This window comes from Equus przewalskii, chromosome 1 (genome assembly GCF_037783145.1).
Source record: "Equus przewalskii isolate Varuska chromosome 1, EquPr2, whole genome shotgun sequence".
NCBI classification, from domain to species: domain Eukaryota; kingdom Metazoa; phylum Chordata; class Mammalia; order Perissodactyla; family Equidae; genus Equus; species Equus przewalskii.
In genome coordinates this window covers 76,362,919-76,385,022 of record NC_091831.1, presented here as the reverse complement: position 1 = coordinate 76,385,022, position 22,104 = coordinate 76,362,919, and the positions used below count along the sequence as shown (strand labels likewise).

General features: G+C 41.2%; 1 protein-coding gene across 4 annotated transcripts; it reads left to right on the top strand.

The window, feature by feature from the left end:
* The first annotated feature begins 19 nt into the window (after window positions 1-19).
* GGPS1 (geranylgeranyl diphosphate synthase 1) lies at window positions 20-13,067 on the top strand. Of its 4 annotated transcripts, none has more exons than XM_070568717.1 (5): window positions 83-305; window positions 4,859-4,951; window positions 6,412-6,488; window positions 9,666-9,735; window positions 9,977-13,067. In XM_070568717.1, the coding sequence occupies exons 3-5, from the start codon at window positions 6,436-6,438 to the stop codon at window positions 10,733-10,735; spliced, it is 882 nt and encodes a 293-aa protein (XP_070424818.1). In that variant the 5' UTR covers window positions 83-305; window positions 4,859-4,951; window positions 6,412-6,435; the 3' UTR covers window positions 10,736-13,067. The 4 variants fall into 4 exon arrangements, with proteins under 4 accessions (XP_070424796.1, XP_070424818.1, XP_008513266.1 ...); XM_070568726.1 differs by lacking the exon at window positions 83-305 and adding an exon at window positions 456-969; XM_070568695.1 differs by lacking the exon at window positions 6,412-6,488 and having other exon boundaries at window positions 20-305; window positions 9,665-9,735.
* The last annotated feature ends 9,037 nt before the right edge of the window (window positions 13,068-22,104 follow it).

Sequence of the window (22,104 nt, the reverse complement as noted above, 5' to 3'; positions counted from 1 at the left end):
CAAGACCCGCAATGCCCCGCGCCTACGAGAACCGGGAGGGGGAGGGGGAAGGGGCGGGGCGACAAAGCGGTGAGGAGGCGGCAACGACGCCTGCGCAGTGTGACCGGGATGGCGCATTTTCTTGCTCCGAGTAATGCGGTGTCGCTGGTGGCTGAGGAGGGCGGAGAGTTCTGTGGTGAAGAAGGGGGAGGGATTCATGTAGGCATCACGGAGGGCCTTGGTCTGAACTATAGAGGGGGAAGTTGATGTTGGGTACTGCTACTCCCGGACCGGCGGCGTGAAATTTGTGATATCATCGTTAAACCGTGAGTGGCTGTGGTGGGAGCTAGGGGAACCCGGATGGCGGGGGGGGGGGGGGGGGGATGCTAGGAGGCGGAGCCGAGAGGAAAGAAAGAAAGGAGGGTGAGGACCCGGATGCTGAACCGGATTGTGTATGAATTTTCCATCCTCTCGCTAGAGAAGGGGAGGAGCAGTAGGCGACTGAGGGGGGCGGAAGGGGGCATCTGAGCCGAGAGGAAGCAGGAACCTCGCCGACCCTGCGAGCTCTGCCAGCAGAGTAGACGTTTGAAGCTCTTCTGCCAAGCCCCAGTGGAAAATCAGCCTCGGAGTTATTTAAATCCCCTGCTGTAGCTCTCAGGCAGTTTTCTTCAGACCCATCATCTCCCTGAGTTTGAGTGGAAGGAGTTACTCTGCGCTTACATTCACATGTCTTTATTTAGCAATTCTGAAACCAGACCCTTCCCTTAAAAAAAAATACTTTGCATGTCATTTTCACTTTCTATATGCAAGTGTGCGCCCTGGTTTCATCCTCTGGTGCGTTCGAAGGCACTTTCCAATCGGTCGTTCATTCGGTCCCTCACTTAGTTGTGGAAAAACGAGTACGGCCCCAGCCTTGGTGAAGCTAAGCCTAGTGAGACAGATGGATCTTAAATAAAATGGACACAGAAGCGAGCGTGAAATTCAGCAGTGGTGAGTGCTACGAAGGGGGAGTTAGCTGGTGGGAGGAGAAGTCGAAATGGGGAATTTGGCTTCGGGAGATAAGGCTCTCCCGAGCAAGCGAGGGTCGAGCTCAGAGAGGGAGGGTTAGCGGGAGTTAACCGAGGAGAGAAGATTCCAGACAGAAAGAATGACAACGCGTTGGAAAGCCTGGTGTCAAGAGGGAGCTTTTAAAGGATGAGGAGCTGAGGCTGGGCGTGGGGGCCGCCGAACCTTCTATGCCTTGTTAAGGAGTTTAGTTTCAAGTCTGAGAACAGTGGGATATCTTCGAGGGTTCTCAGTCGGAAGGGAGGTAGGGTTAGATTTGAATTTCGCAAAGATCACCCTGGCGGAAGAGAAGAGGACTAGGTTAGAGGGGCGAAGGCAGGGAGCCCAACCGGGTTACTGCAGCAGTGGTCTACACCGAGGAGGGAGTCTATTTTTGTATCCGTATTCATCCATCCATTGTTTGAACTAATTTAAGGCAATTTTCCAGTTTGAAAGTGAGTAGCTTCAGACTAGCAGAGGCATTCTGTAGTTGTTACTCAATCTGAAAACAAATGAGTAGGGTTTGTGTAACACACTAATGCCTCTTTGCGTTTCAGTCTAATACATGACAGCTGAAATTTCCAGCTGGGATCAACTGAGGTCCTTGGAGTTTTTACAAAAAGGCAGGTCAGAGTATATGCCACAGGGTGTAGAACCCCTTAGACTCTTAAAAAGACGTGAAACGGGTTGGGTTTCAATACCTAGAAAAATTGAGGTTCCTGTGTTTTCCCACGGTTGAGAATATTTGTGTATGAGCGCTCTCTGAAAAAGGAACATTAATTGACTTATTTGTTGAGTGAATATTCTTAAACTTACGTGAGTGAGCAAAGGAAAGATTAATTTTTAAAAATTCATAACTAATATTTTAAGTAGAAAAATAACTTGAGGGGCCGGCCTGGTGGCACAGTGGTTAGGTTCGCACATTCTGCTTCGGGGGCCTGGGGTTCACCCATTCAAATCCGGGTATGGACATGGCACCGCTTGGCACGCCATGCTGTGGTAGGCGTCCCACATAGAAAGTAGAGGAACATGGGCACGGATGTTAGCTCAGGGCCAGTCTTCTTCAGCAAAAAGAGGAGGATTGGCAGTAGTTAGCTCAGTGCTAATCTTCCTCAAAAAAAATAAATAAATAACTTCACCCAAAGCACTAAGAATTGAAACGAGTTAACTCTGATTTCTGTACGACAGAGTATACTTGTTACTGATCCAGACAGACAAGAGAAAATTCTTGAAAGTTGGTCTCACTGGTTGTTTAAGTGAGATGTGTTCTGGAGGCTGTGAAAAAGATAAAGATGATTTTTGCTCTCAACCTAGTTGGGAAGAGATGGCTACTAACTGGTTTAAATAGAGAAGTATGTAAGAAATGGATTTTTTTGATTCTTTAATTCTGTTCAATAATAATCTTATGTGCTCATTAATGTAGGGTGATTGTTCTTCCTGCATGTCAGCTTCCTTCTTCTAATTTCTTGAGTACATGAAGTTTTGTTTGGTTTTTTTTTTTTGAGGAAGATTAACCCTGAGCTAACTACTGCCGGTCCTCCTCTTTTTGCTGAGGAAGACTGGCCCTGAGGTAACATCCGTGCCCGACTTCTTCTACTTTATACGTGGGACGCCTATCACAGCATGGCATGCCAAGCAGTGCCATGTCTGCACCCAGATCCAAACCAGCAAATCCCGGGCTGCCAAAGTGGAACGTGTGCACTTAACCGCTGCGCCACCGGGCTGGCCCCTTTAATTTCTTGAAAATGAGCTAACCTATGTCAAAATTTAAACAGTAGGGTAATAGGTTACCAAGCTAGTATTTGGATTATTTCAAAATATTTTCTGAACTTTTTCATTGTTGGTCAAGGCAGATGTAGAAATTTTCTATATGGAATGTTTCTCTTTGAATTTTTATTGCTAAGATGATTTCCTTTGGTGGAATGCTAATTTTTTATAATTGTTTCACCTAGAAGCTCAAGAGTAGGCTACAAAAAACACACTTTTCAATCCTTTAGCCTCATGACCTTAGAAACCAAATCATTGTCCTAAGAAGCAAAAGAAAACAGACAGTTGAGAAACCTAAAGTGTGCCAAAGGTGTCAGAGCAATTGGAAGACTTCTCATATGAGAATAAATAGAAGTAGCAATATATGTTTACAAAGAAACAAAGTAGAGATTCAACGGTGAGGGAGAATTCCAGGAAGAGAAGACCATGAGTGATATTCTAGGAACTATTGAAGTAAATATAAAATTCAGAACAATAAATCACCACAGGGCAATATTTTTAATAGTAATACCTGCATTCAAATTAATGGTTGTCTCAACTTAAACCAGAATTTCTCAAATGGATTGATTGTAGAGAAAATACAAGAGAAGAGTTTTCTCCTTAAATTTTAAATATGTAAAACATCTCACTGCTCATACAAGTAAGTACATTTACTAATTTATGTAATCAATCAAATATAGAAGTATCTAATTCTTTGTATTTGTTTTAAATTGATTTGATGTCAACATTTTAAGCCTTTTATGGTTGAGTAAAATTAGAAAGGCTTAATATAATAATAGTTTAATATAATAATGGTATAATAGTTTTATAACTAAGGAAACCACTTAAAATCCAGATGAACATTTTGACCAATGTAATCACTTGAATGGAAGACTCCTTTCTTGTGTGTGAGGAAGATTGGCCCTGAGCTAACATCTGTGCCAGTGTTCCTCTATTTTGTATGTGGGATGCCACCGAAGCATGGCTTGATGAGTGGTGTTTAGGTCCATGCACAGGATCCAAACTGGTAAAGCCTGGACCACCAAAGCAGGGTACACAAACTTAACCACTGCACCACCAAGCCGGCCCTGGAAGACTCCTTTTTTAATGAGATATAATTTACTTATCCCATAGTTCACCCATTTAAAGTATACATTTAGGGGGCGGGCCTGGTGGCACAGCAGTTAAATGCACACGTTCCACTTCTCGGCGGCCTGGGGGTTTGCTGGTTCGGATCCCAGGTGTGGACATGGCACTGCTTGGCACGCCATGCTGTGGTAGGCGTCCCACATAGAAAGTAGAGGAACATGGGCACGGATGTTAGCTCAGGGCCAGGCTTCCTCAACAAAAAGAGAAGGACTGGCAGTAGTTAGCTCAGGGCTAATCTTCCTCAAAAAAAGTGTTTTTTTTTAAATAAAGTATACATTTGGTGGGTTTTAGTACATTCGTAGGGTTGTGCAACCATCTCCACGATCTAATTTTAGAACATTTTGATCCCCCCAAAAAGAAACACCGTACTCATTAGCAGTTGCTCTTTATTCCTCCCACCCCAGTCTTAGGCAATCATTAATCTACTTTCTGTCTCTTAGATTTGCCTATTCTGAACATTTCATTTAAATGCAATCATGCAATATGTGGTCTTGTATGACTGGCTTCTTTCACTAAGCAAAATGTTTTCAAGATTTTGTATGGGTAGAATTTTCTTTTAAGATGAAAATGAGGGCCAGTCCAGTGATGCAGCGGTTAAGTGAGCACCTTGTGCTTCAGCAGCCCAGGGTTCACTGGTTCGGATCCCGAGTGCGGACATGGCACCACTTGTTAAGCCATGCTGCGGCAGGCATCCCACATAGAAAGTAGAGGAAGATGGGCACTGATGTTAGCTCAGGGCCAGTCTTCCTCAGCAAAAAGAGAAGATTGGCGGCAGATGTTAGCTCAGGGCTAATCTTCCTCAAAAAGAAAAAAAAAAAAAAAAAAAGATGAAAATGAAAGTCTACCTTTACAAAAGCCCCTTGAGATACAAATTCCTTTGCTGTTTGACGCTCAAAGATAATTTAATTGATGATCATCTTTATGTTTCTTTTTTTAACAGATCAGCTTTGAAATTTAAAAACAATGGAGAAAACTCAAGAAACGGTCCAAAGAATTCTTCTAGAACCCTACGAGTACTTACTTCAGTTACCAGGTAACAGTTCAGCTACAGTCCATTTAGGATGGTTTTTATAGAGTAGCGGTCATTCATATGTTAGCGTACAGAAGCGGTTAGACTTGCTAGCCCTTGAGATTTTAAGGTGTTACGTATGAGAAAAATGATAAATAGAGCTTTATAGTTTTTTGTTCTTTTTTTTTTTTTTGAGGAAGATTACCTCTGAGCTAACATCTGCCAATCCTCCTTTTTTGCTGAGGAAGAGTGGCCCTCAGCTGACATCCATGCCCATCTTTCTCTACTTTATGTGTGGGACGCCTGTCCAAAACGGGTGAACCCCCAGCTGCCGAAGCAGAACGTGTGCACTTAACTGCTGCATCACCGGGCCAGCCCCAAGTTTTTTATTCTTAAAAAACATTTTTTAAGGGGACATTTTTGAGGCCTCCTTTACAAAAATATCCAATTATATGACATACCTAACAAAATAAAAGTACTAAAAACATTTGAGTACCTCATTGGAGGTTTTATTCTTTATGGATGCCACACATTCCTGTTCCCTACTGTTTAGCTATTAGGGAAAGTTATGACAATTTGTGCAACATGAAAAAGATTCACTTACCTTTCACATGTAAGTTTTACCTTCAATGTTCATGTTTTCCACCATCACATACATACTGCGTTTCTTACACTACTAGTTTCTTTTAGAGCCAAATTGTAATGCATCTTTTTTTTTTAAACATTTTATTTTTCCTTTTTCTCCCAAATCCCCCCAGTACATGGTTGTATATTTTAGTTGTGGGTCCTTCTAGTTGTGGCACGTGGGAAGCCACCTCAGCATGGCTTGATGAGTGCTGCCATGTCCACGCCCAGGATCCGAACCGGGGAAACCCTGGGCCACTGAGGCGAAGCGCTGAAACTGAACCACTCGGCCACAGGGCGGGCCCTTGCACTGCATCTTAATCACGTTACTTAGAAGCATAGCCCACATTATTTCTGTATAAAGATGGGTTACCTGGACATGGCTTCCTACAGTAATACCTGCCTAATCATGTGCATGTGTATGTGCATGTTTTGTTTAATTTTGCTATTCTTTTAACTTTATCTGGAAAATGATAATGGCAAGTAGAAACTTAAACATATAATAAGTGTGGGTTCTTGTAATGAAAATTCACTAATAAACCAGTTACATGGAACTTCGAATGCTCTTTCTCATAGAAATAATATAAAAGGAACAAGTTGACAACCATAAAAAGCTTTTTAGCCCATAATGTGACTAAATTATGGTCTAATGATGTTCTCAACTCAATCACAATAAACATTTTTTTTTCTATTCTAAAGTGCACACCTTTCTTTATGAGCACGCCTCAAAGTTAATACGTGCTGTTCTCTTCTTCATGAGCCTGGGGAGGATAAATATGGTTATCACAAGCCAGAAGAGTGATAACTCCCTACCTACACCTCGGAAATAATCATGATTAGTGTCATTTCTATTCTGGCAGACCCTAACGGAGACATACCTGCTAATGTCAATGCCTCAAAAGGATGGAGGGAAGACAGACATGGAGAAGGCAAAAGGAAAGTTTCCTCCTGTTTTAAGGAAAAGCCGAGAGACTGCTTTTGAGTGACATTTATTCAGCAACTAGTAACTTCACTTATTTCAGAGTCTCCCATTGAGAAACATAGCACTGTTTCTCCTGCACTGTACCCTTCTCTTGCTGGACTTCTTTTATAACAAGTTGGCAAACACTGGCTGGAACTGGGCTGCCATAAAACATGCCAGTTATCGGTGTTGGCGAGAGTCTAGTGAGCATCTCCCACTCCCCACGACTGTGCAAAGCAAGGACTGCCTGTAGTTACATTTTAACCATAATGCTTATCTATGTTACGCACTTCTCTAACCTTTTTTTAATCCTTATTATCTGGAAATTATATTTTAAGCTATTAGATAACATATTTAAAACTCTCATTAGGTATCTCACCTTTTTTTAATCGAATATATTCTTGCATCCATGATAAACTGTAACCTCAAAAGATTTTCCTAAAGAAATAGGAAATTGCATTATATGTAGTAAACCTATTTTTCATAGAGAGCTTCAGAGTTACTAAAGTGACTTAAAGGTGTGCCAGACCATTTTTTCTGTTGTGAAGTTGCTCTTGCTAATAAAAGATTATAATTTTTTTTTTTTAAGATTTTATTTTTCCTTTTTCTCCCCAAAGCCCCCCAGTACATAGTTGTACATTTTTTAGTTGTGGGTCCTTCTAGTTGTGTCATGTGGGACACCGCCTCAGCGTGGCCTGATGAGCGGTGCCATGTCCGCGCCCAGGATCCAAAGCAACGAAACCTGGGGCCTCCGAAGTGGAGTGCGTGAACTTAACCACTGGGCCACAGGGCCAGGCCCCTATAATTAATTTATTGATAGTAGGATTTTCTGAAATTAGTGAGGTAAATGACTCTGTTTATGTTTGTTTGCCCTTGTGTAAATCCCCAGACCTTTGCAGTAGGAGGTGGAGGGGTGGGGTTGAGAGTGGAGCAAGAGGGACTGCAGAAAAGGAGTCAGCAATGTTAAGTAAAGTCTTAAAGAGAAAACAGTAATTATTGTTTGTTTGTTTTAATTTTGAGGGGTCTCTGTGGCTAGCCTCTGTTAGAAACTGTTTGGGGACTTAAAAGTGTCAAGCCAGACCCTAGAATCTGGTTAGAGGACAAAATATTAAAACTGCCATACCTGTAAGTTAAGCCATTTACGTACTGTTTTCTACATACATTCTGAAGTGAAAGGAAAAAGGTGGTCCACATCCTTTCTCTGTATTCTGCATCTTCTAAACTTATTTTTTAAAGTAATATGGGTTACTTTGCACCGTTGTGCATTCTAAGTATCGCCTAGATTGACATTTGTTAAACTCGAAAGTAGATCAAAAATATAAAGTATGTAATTGCTACCCAGACCATGTTCACCCTAAGGTTTAGTAGACAGAAGATACTGCTTCTCCAACCCTGAGAGAGCTTTCTCTTTTAGAATTCTCACAGAAAGTGAAACTTTGTCCCATTTGGTGTATGATGAGAGTTTGTGTATTCATTTGTTTGGGTGATTGGTGCAGAGAAAACATCTGATAGGACTTAGAACGTAAAAGTACTGTTTTTGTTTACTGAAACTTTTTATGTAACTATTTTCCTGAAACTTAATCTGAAATTAGGATGTTACTGTGCATTCACTTTAGCAGGAAGCCTGTAGGATAGTCTTATTAAATGAACCGGTTGTGGTTTTTATCTACCATTCCTTTATATTGGGCTAAAACAACTTCTAATGGTAAGTACCATCTAAAGACCTCTCTTGAGTTTTCCATGTAAGAAAGAGATAATATTGAAAATCTAATGGCCCTAGTCAAAATAAAGAGATTAATTTTTGACTAAACTTGGAATGTTAGAAGGGAATACTGGGGCTGGCCTGGTGTCACAGTGGTTAAGTTCACACGTTCTGCTTCTCAGCAGCCAGGGGTTTGCCGGTTCGGATCCCAGGTGCAGACATGGCACCACTTGGCACGCCGTGCTGTGGTAGGCGTCCCACATACAAAGTAGAGGAAGATGGGCATGGATGTTAGCTCTGGGCCAGTGTTCCTCAGCAAAAAGAGGAGGACTGGCAGTAGTTAGCTCAGGGCTAATCTTCCTTGAAAAAAAAAAAAAAGGGAATACTGCAAGGTATGGTAATCTCACTTTTTGATAGGAAAGAAGCAATGCTGTCCAGTCTCTAAAACCTTAATTTAAAGGAATGGTAGATAATCCTAAGAGGTAATTTTATGAGCTAATTCAATAGCAAAGTACATTTCGTTGAAAACACCTATGGTTCTCTGCAATGGACAGTGCTAATTAGCTGCCACTAACTAGACTGGCTTCCTTTTCAAAAAAGGAATGAATGAGGGGCCAGCCCAGTGGTGTAGTGGTTAAGTCCACACGCTCAGCTTCGATGGCCCAGGGTTCGCCAGTTCACATGCCGTGCGTGGACCTATGCACCGCTTATCAAACTGTGCTGTGGCAGGCATCCCGCATAGAAAGTAGAGGAAGATGAGCACAGATATTAGCTCAGGGCCAGTCTTCCTTAGCAAAAAGAGGAGGATTGGCAGTGGATATTAGCTCAGGGCTAATCTTCCTCAAAAAACAAACAAAAAAAGCATTAACGAGATCATAATCTCTAAAAAGCGCATTCCATTCCAAAGTTGTTGATACAAGTTAAGATGAAAGGAGTGGGCTTACTAGTGGGCCACTTGGAGTGCTTTAGAATCTCTTCTACCTGCCGTCATTTTATTCTATTTTTAGTTATTTATTTATTTTTAAAGATTTTATTTTTCCTTTTTCTCCCAAAGCCCCCCAGTACATAGTTCTGTATTTTTAGTTGTGGGTCCTTCTAGTTGTGGCATGTGAGACACTGCATCAGCGTGGCCTGACAAGCGGTGCCATGTCCACGCCCAGGATCCGAACCAGCGAAACCCTGGGCTGCCGAAGCAGAGCACGCAAACTTAACCACTCGGCCACGGGGCGGGCCCATGCCTGCCATAATTTTAAAAGGTTGTGCGTTTTGGGATATGAATTTCAGCAGAGCGGGGCGGTATGGGTCCAGCAGTGGAAGGCAAGCTGTGCAGTAGTAATAGCTTGATGGGGCTGGTTTTATCAAGTCTGATCAGTTTTAGAGAAAGTTTCTGAATGTGTTTCTTATAATTAAAATATTAATTTTATTGCCAAATTTTATTCCTTAATTGCAGGTAAACAAGTGAGAACCAAACTTTCACAGGCATTTAATCATTGGCTAAAAGTTCCAGAAGACAAGCTACAGGTATTTAGGCAATTCTAACCTTGTTCTTAATCCCCAAGAAGTTAATAGACATCATGTCAAAAATACTCCTAGCTCTTAATTCTGTTTAATGCTCATGCAGTATATCATTTTATATTGAGGTTGCTAAATAATTATTAGTTGTGAAAATTCCTGAGACTCTCCTAATCTGTTAATGTAATTAATTATAAGCTATTTTGAATAGTTCAAATAACATGAAATTTTTAATTATCTTTTTTGTTAGATTATCATTGAAGTGACAGAAATGTTACATAATGCCAGTTTACTCATCGATGATATTGAAGACAACTCAAAACTCCGACGTGGCTTTCCAGTGGCACACAGCATCTATGGAATTCCATCTGTCATCAATTCTGCCAATTACGTATATTTTCTTGGCCTAGAGAAAGTCTTAACCCTTGAGCACCCGGATGCAGTAAAGCTTTTCACCCGCCAGCTTTTGGAACTCCATCAGGGCCAAGGCCTAGATATTTATTGGAGGGATAATTACACCTGTCCCACTGAAGAAGAATATAAAGCTATGGTGCTGCAAAAGACAGGTGGACTGTTTGGATTAGCAGTGGGTCTCATGCAGTTGTTCTCTGATTACAAAGAAGATTTAAAGCCACTGCTTAATACACTTGGTCTCTTTTTTCAAATTAGGGATGATTACGCTAATCTACACTCCAAAGAATATAGCGAAAACAAAAGCTTTTGTGAAGATTTAACAGAGGGAAAGTTCTCATTTCCTACTATTCATGCTATTTGGTCAAGGCCTGAAAGCACCCAGGTGCAGAATATCTTGCGCCAGAGAACCGAAAACATAGATATTAAAAAATACTGTGTACATTATCTCGAGAACGTAGGTTCTTTTGACTACACTCGGAATACTCTTAAAGAGCTTGAATCTAAAGCCTATAAACAAATTGATGCACGTGGTGGGAACCCTGAGCTAGTAGCTCTAATAAAGCACTTAAGTAAAATGTTCAAAGAAGAGAATTAATAGTATTAAGCCATTCTTGATTAGGCCTGATAGCTTATACTTGATTTTTTTTTTTTGTCTTTTAGCCTGTCACCTTTTTAAAAATTTGGACCAAGCTGTTAGTCTCCAAAAACTGAGTGAATAGGGATGATATGAGTGAGATTGTTTCAACTTGGAGCCCCTCTCTACGGATAATCATTATAGTACAAAGTTGAAGGAATCAAGAGGAGCCACATTTGAATAGGTCTAATTTGAATGTCAGAATGTGCTCTATTGGGACCTTGTAGCCAGCTCTGCCACGAATGTTCTCTTGATTCTGTCAATAAAGAAGACATCAGCTTCCAGGAATTTTTATCAAGATGCTTCCTTTTTTTTTTTTTTTTTAAGGAAGATTAGCCCTGAGCTAACTGCTGCCAGTCCTCTTTTTGCTGAGGAAGACTGGCCCTGAGCTAACATCTGTGCCCATCTTCCTCTGCTTTATATGTGGGACACCTGCCACAGCATGGCTTGCCAAGCAGTACCATGTCCACATCTGGGATCTGACCCAGCAAACCCCGGGCCACCGAAGCGGAACGGGAGCACTTAACTGGTGCGCCACCAGGCTGGCCCCTCAAGACACTTCTTAACTGTAGTATATGAGCACTTCCCAATTCATTCTCCCCCAGTTCCAAGCCAGTAACTGCTTGGACCAGTTTCTGTAGCTAACTGGCTCAAAGACAACAGGAACTCCTCTTTCTTCCTAAATGTCTCTGCTTAGAACGTCTCAGTCTCCTCCCTGGAAACTCCCTCTGTAAAGTCTTCCATGGGAAGGCTGACAGCAATAAGCAGTAAGCACTCATCCTTCTTCTTATCCCATTCCTTTTTTCCTTCCTCCCTACCTGGGAAATTCTGCTCTTTAGCCAAAGTCTCTACTTAATGAAATTTTCGCGCTAGCCCAAATTCTTTCTTTTGTCCTTTGTTATAACGTAACTTATGCCCCCAAAACTGATTAGTATCTGAGTACAGCAGTGTCTTTAAATTGGGAAGAAAAATGAGGTATATAGAAAAAGTATTTTATGAAGGAGTATTTAGACCTTTTTGTATTTTCCCATCAATAGTAGTAAAAATCATAAAAGAGCTGTTTGCTCACCTCAAGTACAAAAGCAGGGGGAAATGCCCTTTTCTTTCCCACCCACATGACTACTGCCTTTAAAGGCAGTTCGTGCTTGAATGGAAAGGGAAGTAGGCATCTTTAATCTCTATGATTAAAGAAAAGAAAAGTGTTAACTGGAGAATTCATACTTGACTGACAAGTAGCCAAAAGCTATACTATCAGGCACAATTAACTTTATGGTTCCTTAACCGGACTCTATACCTTTTGTTTAATTTCCAGCCCCAAGCCCCTGGAGCCGTCTATGGCTACAGTAAAAGTGTTGGAGATAGGAAAGAAAAGAGAGTGACCCTGATTTCCTGTATTAGGTGTGTTGCTGACGTCCCAAAATGAAAGTTTATTTTTCAGCAACATTGCATTTGGCTTGATGGATTCTATAATATGTTGTCTGAGATCTAATCACTGTATACTTGGATGCGAAATTCTCACCGAAGCACTCAACCTAAACCTTTTTCAAGTTGGGTACTGCTTTTAGTAACTTTCAAAATTCTTTGAATCTTCCATTTTAATTGATAGAAGGAAACCTCATTAAATCATGGATATTTGTGCTACACTATAGAAATTTGAACTTTCTGTTTCTAAATGCCTAACTTTAAAAAAAAAGCTTAATGAGCCAGCCCTGATGGCCTAGTGGTGAAAGTTCAGTGTGCTTTGCTTCGCTGGTCTTGGTTTGGTTCCTGGCTGCAGAACCACACCACTTGTCTGTCAGTAGCCATGCTGTGGCAGCAGCTCATATGGAAGAACTAGAAGGACCTACAACTAGAATATACAACTATGTGCTGGAGCTTTGGGGAGGGAGGAAAAAGAAAAAGAAGAAGATTGGCAACAGATGTTAGCTCAGAGCTAAAGTTTCCCAGCAAAAAAAAAAAAAAAAGCTTAATAATTATTCAGAAAGATCTAATGCTATCTATATAGACAGAAATTAAAATATTTACCTTTAAGTATAAAGATTGCTTAAATACGTTATTCCTTACCTAATCAAATTAATTTTGGCTATTCATGATTATTTTGATCATTTTTATCTTGCCTTTGTCATTGATGGAAACGCTTGACATTCAATTGGGGACTCATAAAGAGTCATTTTATTCATTGAATAATCAAAAATTTATTTTTTCACTTAAACTATAATCACAGTTGTTAATACAGACGAAAACCAGAATATGATGAGTAGTTTAAATCTAATAAAATCTATTAATCTATCTACTGAGGTTTAAGCTGTAGTCATTTTTTTTCTGCCTAAAGGACTGTCTTATGGTAATCCAAGTAAAAATTCAATTTTACCATTTAGAAGACCTGTAATTTTAAAACATTTATTTTCACATTTTCTAGTCTGAAGCTTCAAAAGACAAGTTGATTTTATTTGTCAAAATCAAAAGAATGAAGGCTAGTTATGTTGCTATAAATCACTTTGTGACCTCAGCAAGATTTTAAATCCTCCAGCTCTTCTCTATTCCACTCTGTCAACTTCCTTGACTTCCTTCCCTTTCTACCTTATACCTTATAATCATTCACTACGGGAGGCTTTCAAGAGCTTTCTCAGATCAGTTTCCTCAGGCCCCTCTCACCCTGCCAGTTCCCAATCCTGAATGAATCCCGCCATCCACGTTCTTTGCTCGTCCCGTCCCGTGTTGCTGAGCGCTGCTGGGGAATGTTTTCAGAACTGTTGTAGCTGTTGCAAGTTAACATATTAGAGCCTCAATAGTCCTTTTATTTTTCATCTAATCCTGATGAAGTTTTCAAACTTGTCAATCTAACGTCCATTGCTTCTCCTCCACTCTTCTCCCCTTAAGTGTAAACTCTCCTAACTTTCCTCCCCTCTACTTTAGGTCTGTCTTCAAATAGTCTGCCTTTCATCTCAAGAAAAGTCGTTTGTCCTCCTGCCCTAGGCCAAACAAACTCTCGTGTTCTTGATTCCCTCCCTTTCTGCCTCTTGAGGGCTTTATTCCATCCCCTGCCTTATATCCTCAAGATTTATCCATTGGCTCTTGTAATCAGTATACTAAGGGGAAGGAAATGTACATTGATGAAACACCTATTAGTTACCAGATGTTTTATGTTTTATCTTCAAGCTTTTACTGAGCAGAGCCAGGACCTTGAATACAGGTCAAAGTTCTTTGTTCTGTACAGTCAGACTCCCATTATTTTTCTTTTTTTTTGAGGAAGATTAGCCCTGCGCTAACTACTGCCAATCTTCCTCTCTTTGCTGAGGAAGACTGGCCCTGAGCTAACATCCATGCCCATCTTCCTCTATTTTTATGCGTGGGACACCTACCACAGCATGGCTCTTGCCAAGTGGTGCCATGTCCGCACCTGGGATCCGAACCAGCGAACCCCGGGCTGCTGAGAAGCGAAACATGCGAACTTAACTGCTGCACCACTGGGCTGGCCCCAAGACTCCCATTCTGTACGTACACTTAAATGTGTTTAAAACTTTGGAAAGCACTGGTCTATTGTGATAACATACTAAACAGTTTCCTTGCTCTAATCTCTCCCCGCTCCAATATATGCTTCACACTCCAACCAAAGTTGTCTTTCCAAAGCACAAATCTGATTGTCATTCCCATGTTTTAAATTCTCTTTGAATCCCCAATCCTGCCACCTGTAAATTCCTTGGCATACATTATATATAAGGCTTTCCAAAATCTGACCTCCAAGCTACCTTGACTATTTCCTAACACTCTTCTCTTCACATACCTTATACCCTGCCATAAAATAGTGTTCGTCATTACTGAGACAGTCTATTCTATTCATTTAATTAATTTAGAGTACTCCTTGAGTACCTATTGTGCTAGATCTTTTGCTAGGCTTTGGCGATATAGGAATGATAGACACTATCCCTTAACTCGTGATGTTTCTGAAATGGAGACTGGTAAGGAAATAGCCAATTATTAAAGAGTATCATTAGTGTTGGAATCAGGACCCCTAATTTACTTGTCTGCCTCTCCCATTGTATTGGAAACTCATTAAGGGCAAGCACTGACTTATTCACCCTTGTAGTCTCAGTAGCACTTAATAAATATTTATGAGTGAATAAATCTACTTGAAATTAATCTCCCACCTCTCAAGGGTTCCGTTAAATATAATGTATGTGAAAAGATATCATAAACTTCAAATGTTAGCGTTTATGTTAATGTGGTTCTTCTACCTCTAATTCTCTAATGATTCTTATTCAACATTCTGTTCCCTTCTGAAAGCACTCTTAGACTGTTTACTCTTAAGTTGTGTCCATAATTACCATTATATTAAAAACCTAACCTCAAATTCAAGTCCTGAATCTTAACTGCCTGTTCACCCAAGTTTTCTGTTGTCACCTTGAAATTAACATAATTAAAACCAACTTACACCTCCCTTCATATCCCTCTACCAATCCAAATAATAGAATGAAACCACTTCTACCTCTGCCTTTCCTTTCACCATTGTCATTCTTCAAATGATCCAGGAGTGTGTCTTTGATTTATTTCTTACCCTTGCCTCCTGTATCTCTGCAGTCCTCCCAAATCCTTAGATCTGTCCTTTGAGATGTTTCTTATCTGTCCCTTACTTTCCATTTTCACTGTTAGTAGAACAGGCTCTATTGTCGTATGTGCAGGGATGATACTTGGTGGTTGACTAACAGAAAGACTCGCGATAATGGACCCCACAGTAATGTGAGTTCAGATATAATGCAGTTGGCATTTGGCTCTCCAAACCCCCAACACCTCCAGTTGGCTAACTGCAGACTTGCTCTGGTTATTTCACTAATCGTGTAATGATGCAACCTCACATTTTATGTGATTGAATGTATTGGACCTTATGAGTGGTATGGCATAGTTTTGCTATACTCTGTACTGGTTGGCAAAGAACCTAATAAGTAAGTGCAATAAGCAATAATATTAGTAATATAAATTTCAATATTAACCCATTAGTTCAAGTTAATTGTGTAGAGTGTTTCATGACCATTGATTATGGGGTGTCCGGTCACGGAAATATCAGAAGCATTTGTAGCACTACCTGCCATGTGATGTGCATTCTTTATAAAGCACTCTATGCTTTAGGAGAATAACCAATTTGTTACCTTTGAATTACATTTGTCACTTCGTGAAGAAAGAAAAATATATCTGGAGATCTGAGAATTGGTGTAATGAATAATGGAAGATATTTGGACCTCAGTAGCCAAGGTAGTACTAATGGTAAGCTGCAAAAGTAATTTGTAAATCTTACCAAGACTTGTAAAGTCACTTAATAGAAATTGTAAAATGGGGGGCTGGCCCCGTGGCCGAGTGGTTAAGTTCGCGCGCTCCGCTGCTGGCGGCCCAGTGTTTCGTTAGTTCGAATCCTGGGCGCGGACATGGCACTGCTCATCAGACCACGCTGAGGCAGCGTCCCACATGCCACAACTAGAAGAACCCACAACGAAGAATACACAACTATGTACCGGGCGGCGTTGGGGAGAAAAAGGAAAAAATAAAATCTTAAAAAAAAAAAAAAGAAATTGTGAAATGGGAATAGTTAAACATTTGAAAAGTAAAAGTTTAAAGAGATTTAGATTTAATAAATGATATTCTAACAGTTGTCAATATTTTACAAGAAAGAAAGAATTTATTAAAGCTGGCAGATTAAGTCAATTAACCATAAAAAATTAGACACATAAAACTAAGTAAAGGAAAATGAAAATGAAACAGAAGGTTATTGGAACAAATAATGGTGTGCCCTTTGAAACAAAACAGTAGCAATTCCAAGAGACACACTAATAGATTTTTCCAGTAAGTTTTATGAAAATACATTTGTGATTTAATAACAAGTGAAAATATAATAATTTTTTTAAGTTTGTTCAGTTTATTGAATCCTCAAACTTCTTGGCCAATTAAAGTTTGCAAAGCTCTGAATTGAAGATGAACAAAAATAAAATTGCATCATTCACTAAGTGACTTAGCACTAAAGATATAAAATATATATAATTTTAGACAGTATTATAAGGTTTAGAAAAAATTTGAGTATGATTGCTGATAGTTTGGAGGAGGCCAAGAGAGGATTGACCACCATGAAGAATGTCATTAATATTAAGAGAAATTCTCAATTTATAGAAACCACAAGTCACCTATGACTATCAATTTAATGAAGAAGTTGTTGGAAGAATTTATTGCAGTTTACCATGTTATATCATGGCTCAGACAGGTTTATCATTTAACTAGTGACTGCTGCAACAAACAAAGTATCAAACCAATAATTTCCTCCTGGCTTGGAATATCATTGCGTATATGGATAGTCAATGTCACATTACTTGTTTTCCTGGAATCCCTTCTCTTCTTTCAGCCCAGGTTGCACACAACTGCCAAATTAATCTTAATTATTTCCTTTCATTTTATGCCTCTGTTCAAAAATCATTTCCTTATGGCGTAAACACTTGAGTGTCATAGTCAAGGCTCTCTGTAATCTGCTTCCCTTCTTATCTCCCACCATCCCTTTACTTCACCTCAGTACACCCATTCGTGCTCACCAATACATTATCCGCAGTCCCACTTTCATGCATGTACTCATATACTTGTTTCTGAAATGTTCCCCTGCCACCCGTCAAACTTGCTCTCTCTCTAAAGTCTAACTTAAAGTTGTATTTCCTTGCCGAAGACTTTTTTCCCAAATCAAAATGTCTTTATAATAATAGTAGCAATGTAACTAAAAGAAACAAACCACTTCTTCCACCCAGATAGAAAATGAGTGAGAGAATGGACTTTAGCTAAGTATTTACTAGAAACCTTACAAAGCAAAGCTTAAATATGGCCTTTAGTTAACTGAAGTAATAAGTAGCCGTTAAAAGACATATGACTGACTCAAAAAAGAGTCTTTTTGTTCTTCCCAGCAGACCTATTGATCTCTGACAGTGAGGTGCTGACTCCATTGTGAGGCAGCTGGAAAACATTTCTTTAGTAGGGATTTATAACTTTCTCCAACTTGAATAATGTACCATGTCCTTTGAAAGAAAAACAATTACCCTGGACCTCTACTGGTGTCCTAGCTTACTTTTGTTATACTGTTATTTACATATGTAGAATAAAACAAAGCATAAGTTCCTATAGGGGACACCTTTGTTTATTGGCCATTCTCCCATGCTAGTTCTTACTAATCACCTTCCTGTTTCCTCTTGGTGAATTACCTTTCCAAGTTGTATACAACCATGGTATCCTGCCTTCCCATATAGAAGCCAAAGGATCCCAGGAGGTGGTTGTATCCTTCCTCTCACTGCCTGCTACAGTCGAAGGGTGATGCATGAGCTAATCTTGAGCAGTTGGATTCTGTCTCCAGGGAGATTCTTGAGTGAAGAAAAGTATTAGAGTCCACTCATCTGGTAGCAGACTCTGACCAAACAGCTTAATAGTGCTTGCAGTTTGGGCTCTTTTCTGGTTCTTGTTCTATCTTGATTCTTTGTCCTGAACCTTAACCTGGTGCTCCAGCCCTCCTATTATGCTGTAAGCTATCCAGTATCTTTCCAATAAATCCCTTTTATTCCTTTCTTTTTTTAATTTTTTTTTTTTTTTAGGAAGGTTAGCCCCGAGCTAACATCCACCGCCAATCCTCCTCTTTTTGCTGAGGAAGACTGGCCCTCAGCTAACGTCTGTGCCCATCTTCCTCTACTTTCTGTGTGGGACACCTACCACAGCATGGCATGCCAAGTGGTGCCATGTCCGCACCCGGGATCCGAACCTGCGAATCCCGGGCTGCTGAAGCAGAATGTGTGTACTTAACCACTGTGTGACCGGGCCAGCCCCCTCTTTATTCTTAAGTTAGGCAGATCTCTAAGCTATAGGAAGAAAAAAACAAGAAAACACAAGGTTGTTTAAGAGATTATATAGTAAGTTACCATCTGTGTAAAAAAGAACAGAATGAAAGAAAGACACTTGCATAAATTACCTCTAGAGTGGTAACTGAGGGACAGAGCCTGGGAAATAGAAGTAGCAAGAGAGACTTTTCACTGTAAGCCATTTATTACTTTTGACTTTTGAAGCGTGTGAATGTATTGTCTATTCAAATATTGAAAAACTTTTAAAGCCATAAAGGAGTGAATAAACAAGAAATATCAGCACAGTAAGTACTAAGCAGATAATTTTTTTTTTTTTGAGGAAGATTAGCCCTCAGCTAACATCTGCTGCCAAGCCTCCTCTTTTTGCTGAGGAAGACTGGCCCTGAGTTCACATCCGTGGCCATCTTCCTCTACTTTATATGTGGGACACCTACCACAGCATGGCTTGACAAGCAGTGCTATGTCTGCACCTGGGATCCGAACCGGTGAACCCCAGGCCGCTGAAGTGTAACATGCACACTTAACCGCTGCGCCACCGGGCCAGCCCTAAGCAGATAAATTTTTAAAGGGTGGTTACTTACATTGGGTATTCAGGGAAGAATTCTCTGAGGAAGGAGCATTTAAGCTGAGCTCTGAATGATAAGAAGTAAGCCATGCCACAATCCTGATGAAGATCAATCAAAACAAAAGGAATACGAAAGTCTTAAGGTGAGAGACAGCATTGTCAATATGTACAAGATAATGTAGGGACCAGATCGTGTAGGAGTTTATAAACCAGAGTGAGAACTTTGGATTTTAATTTAAGTACAGTTAAGAAGTCAACGGAGGGTTTCAAGAAAGGCAGTAACTAGATTTAACTTACATTTATATAAGATCATTCTGGCATCTGCCTAGAGGATAGACTTATACAGGGCCAGGAGAGGAGGTGAGGAGACCTATGGGTGATGTGGGCTTGGCGAGCCAAGGAGTTGAAAGAAAGTTTCTTGGACTGTCAAGGTCTGGTAGTAGTGCTCTTTTATTCAGACAATAGCATGGGGACAGGACCCACGGGTAGTGAAGGGCTGCAGGCAGGGGACAGGACCCACGGGCAGTGAAGGGCTGCAGGCATGGGGACAGGACCCATGGGCAGTGAAGACCTGAAGGCACGGGGACAGGACCCATGGGCAGTGAAGACCTGAAGGCACGGGGACAGGACCCATGGGCAGTGAAGACCTGAAGGCACGGGGACAGGACCCACGGGCAGTGAAGGGCTGCAGGCATGGGGACAGGACCCATGGGCAGTGAAGACCTGAAGGCACGGGGACAGGACCCATGGGCAGTGAAGACCTGAAGGCACGGGGACAGGACCCATGGGCAGTGAAGACCTGAAGGCACGGGGACAGGACCCATGGGCAGTGAAGGGCTGAAGGCATGGGGACAGGACCCATGGGCAGTGAAAACCTGAAGGCATGGGGACAGGACCCACAAGCAGTGAAGAGCTGCAATGTGTTGAGGGTTAGGACTAAATTTATAAGGCATAGGTACGTGACTTATTTTTAGTAGACAAAGGAAAGATGATGTAAAAAGTCATTAAAATCGTATCAGTGCAGGTGGGGTCTGGTTATTGTGTGGCCGTATAACTTTAGATATGAATCAGATCATATAGATTGGCATGTAGGCCAGGCTGCCTTGGGCTTCTCTCCCTGGGGCAGCCTTGATCCACATCATAAAATACCCCCTGAACCCATTTGGCCCCGAAGTCCTTTGGGAATATGGACGATGGTCGATCTTCTGTAACTACTTCCAGCTGTGCAAGCTTGTAGAGTTGTCCCTAAATGGGGCCATAGGGGTACAGGCAGGAAGTTCAGTGGACCAGAATATTGTGCCTGTGGAGACAAGGTATACAGGTCCCCTGGAGACTCAGAGAATCATTTGATGAGAAGTCGTCCAGGAGGTGAAACTTAGTTGACATGTGGAAGACAAATAACAAAATAGACAACAAATTATAATAAGAAATACGAATGATATGGGGCTGGCCTGATGGCACAGTGGCTAAGTGTGCACGTTCCACTTTGGCAGCCCAGGGTTCACCAGTTCAGATCCCAGGTGTGGACATGGCACCCCTTGGCAAGCCATGCTGTGTCAGGTGTCCCCCATATAAAGTAGAGGAAGATGGGCACAGATGTTAGCCCAGGGCCAGTCTTCCTCAGCAAAAGGAAGAGGATTGGCAGCAGATGTTAGCTCAGGGCTGATCTTCCCTAAAACAAAAAAAGAAGAAATACGAACAATATCATTGACCCGATGAATAAAGCTTTGATAGTAGTCCAGAGATCTGGACCTGAGCATGAGTCCAACCAATCATTTAGAAATAGGGTAGGGCCTGACATGGATTTAACTTGGTGACTCATATCAGATAGGAAATTTGTTAGGGCTTGCCAGATGACACTTTCAATTCCTAATTGGAAAAGGAAAATTGAGGCAAGGTGATCATACCAATGGAAGACAGAATGGGTCCAGCCTTGTGGTAGGTTGGGTAGCTTAACAGGAGGAGACACAGTAAATGTAGTTCTACCCTGTATCCAGACAAAGCCTAGGGTGCATCGTTCAATCCATCCAGGCAGCAGCCAAGGCCATAAGTTGGAGGCACATAACCACTGAGTGCTGTTAGGGGCTAACCAACGTATGCTGGGCCATCTACCCTGGTAAGTCCCAAACCAATCAGTATCTTTTAAGGCTATGATAGGAGAACACATGTAACAGGGAATTTGTCCCATAGGTTGGGTGCTATTAGGCCAAGTATGACAAGTGTGATTGGTTTGTTCCCAACATAGAGTGGTCTTTTGACTGACTTGACCACTAGTAGGAGTGAGCCAAATATATTCATCCTAACTTTGATATAGCCAGAGTTGTTTCTTGATTTGTATAAGTAGGACTAAAGGCCTAAAGCAGGGGGAATAGGGAGTAAGCTTAAAAGATTACTTTGTTTAGCTACTGTTTAGCTTCCCGGTCAGCAAAGTTATTACCCTTGCTCTCAAGGGATAAATCTTTCTAGTGTCCCTGGCAATGGACCACAGCCACTTGCTTAGAAAGAAGCACAGAGTTTAAAAGAGCCAAAACCTCTGTTCCGTGTTTGATAGGGGAGTTCTTTGTGTTGAGTAATCCCCTTTCCTTCCATATGGCCCCATGTGCATGTGGGACCAAGAAGGCATATTTTGAGTCAATGTAAATATTAATAGTCATATCCTATGCCAGGTGAAGAGCTCGAGTAAGAGCAATGAGTTCAGCCCTTTGGGCGGACGTGTTGGCTGGAAAGGCTTGTGCCTTGATGACCTGTGAGGCGTTTACTAGAGCATAGCCTGCCTTGCGTATGCCCTGTTCTATGACGCTACTGCCATCTATAAATCAGGTGTCATCGGCATTATCTATGGGGGAATCTAGCAGGTCAGACCTGCTAGAGTACACTTGTCCTATGACTTCAGAGCATGT

What these genes read in the sequence shown, in the direction of transcription:
- GGPS1 (XM_070568695.1), top strand. Translation starts at nt 4,882, where the DNA reads ATGGAGAAAACTCAAGAAACGGTCCAAAGAATTCTTCTAGAACCCTAC. An exon ending in GTACTTACTTCAGTTACCAG is followed by an intron (nt 4,952 to 9,664) that starts GTAACAGTTCAG and finishes CCTTAATTGCAG; the next exon opens with GTAAACAAGTGAGAACCAAA. An exon ending in TTCCAGAAGACAAGCTACAG is followed by an intron (nt 9,736 to 9,976) that starts GTATTTAGGCAA and finishes CTTTTTTGTTAG; the next exon opens with ATTATCATTGAAGTGACAGA.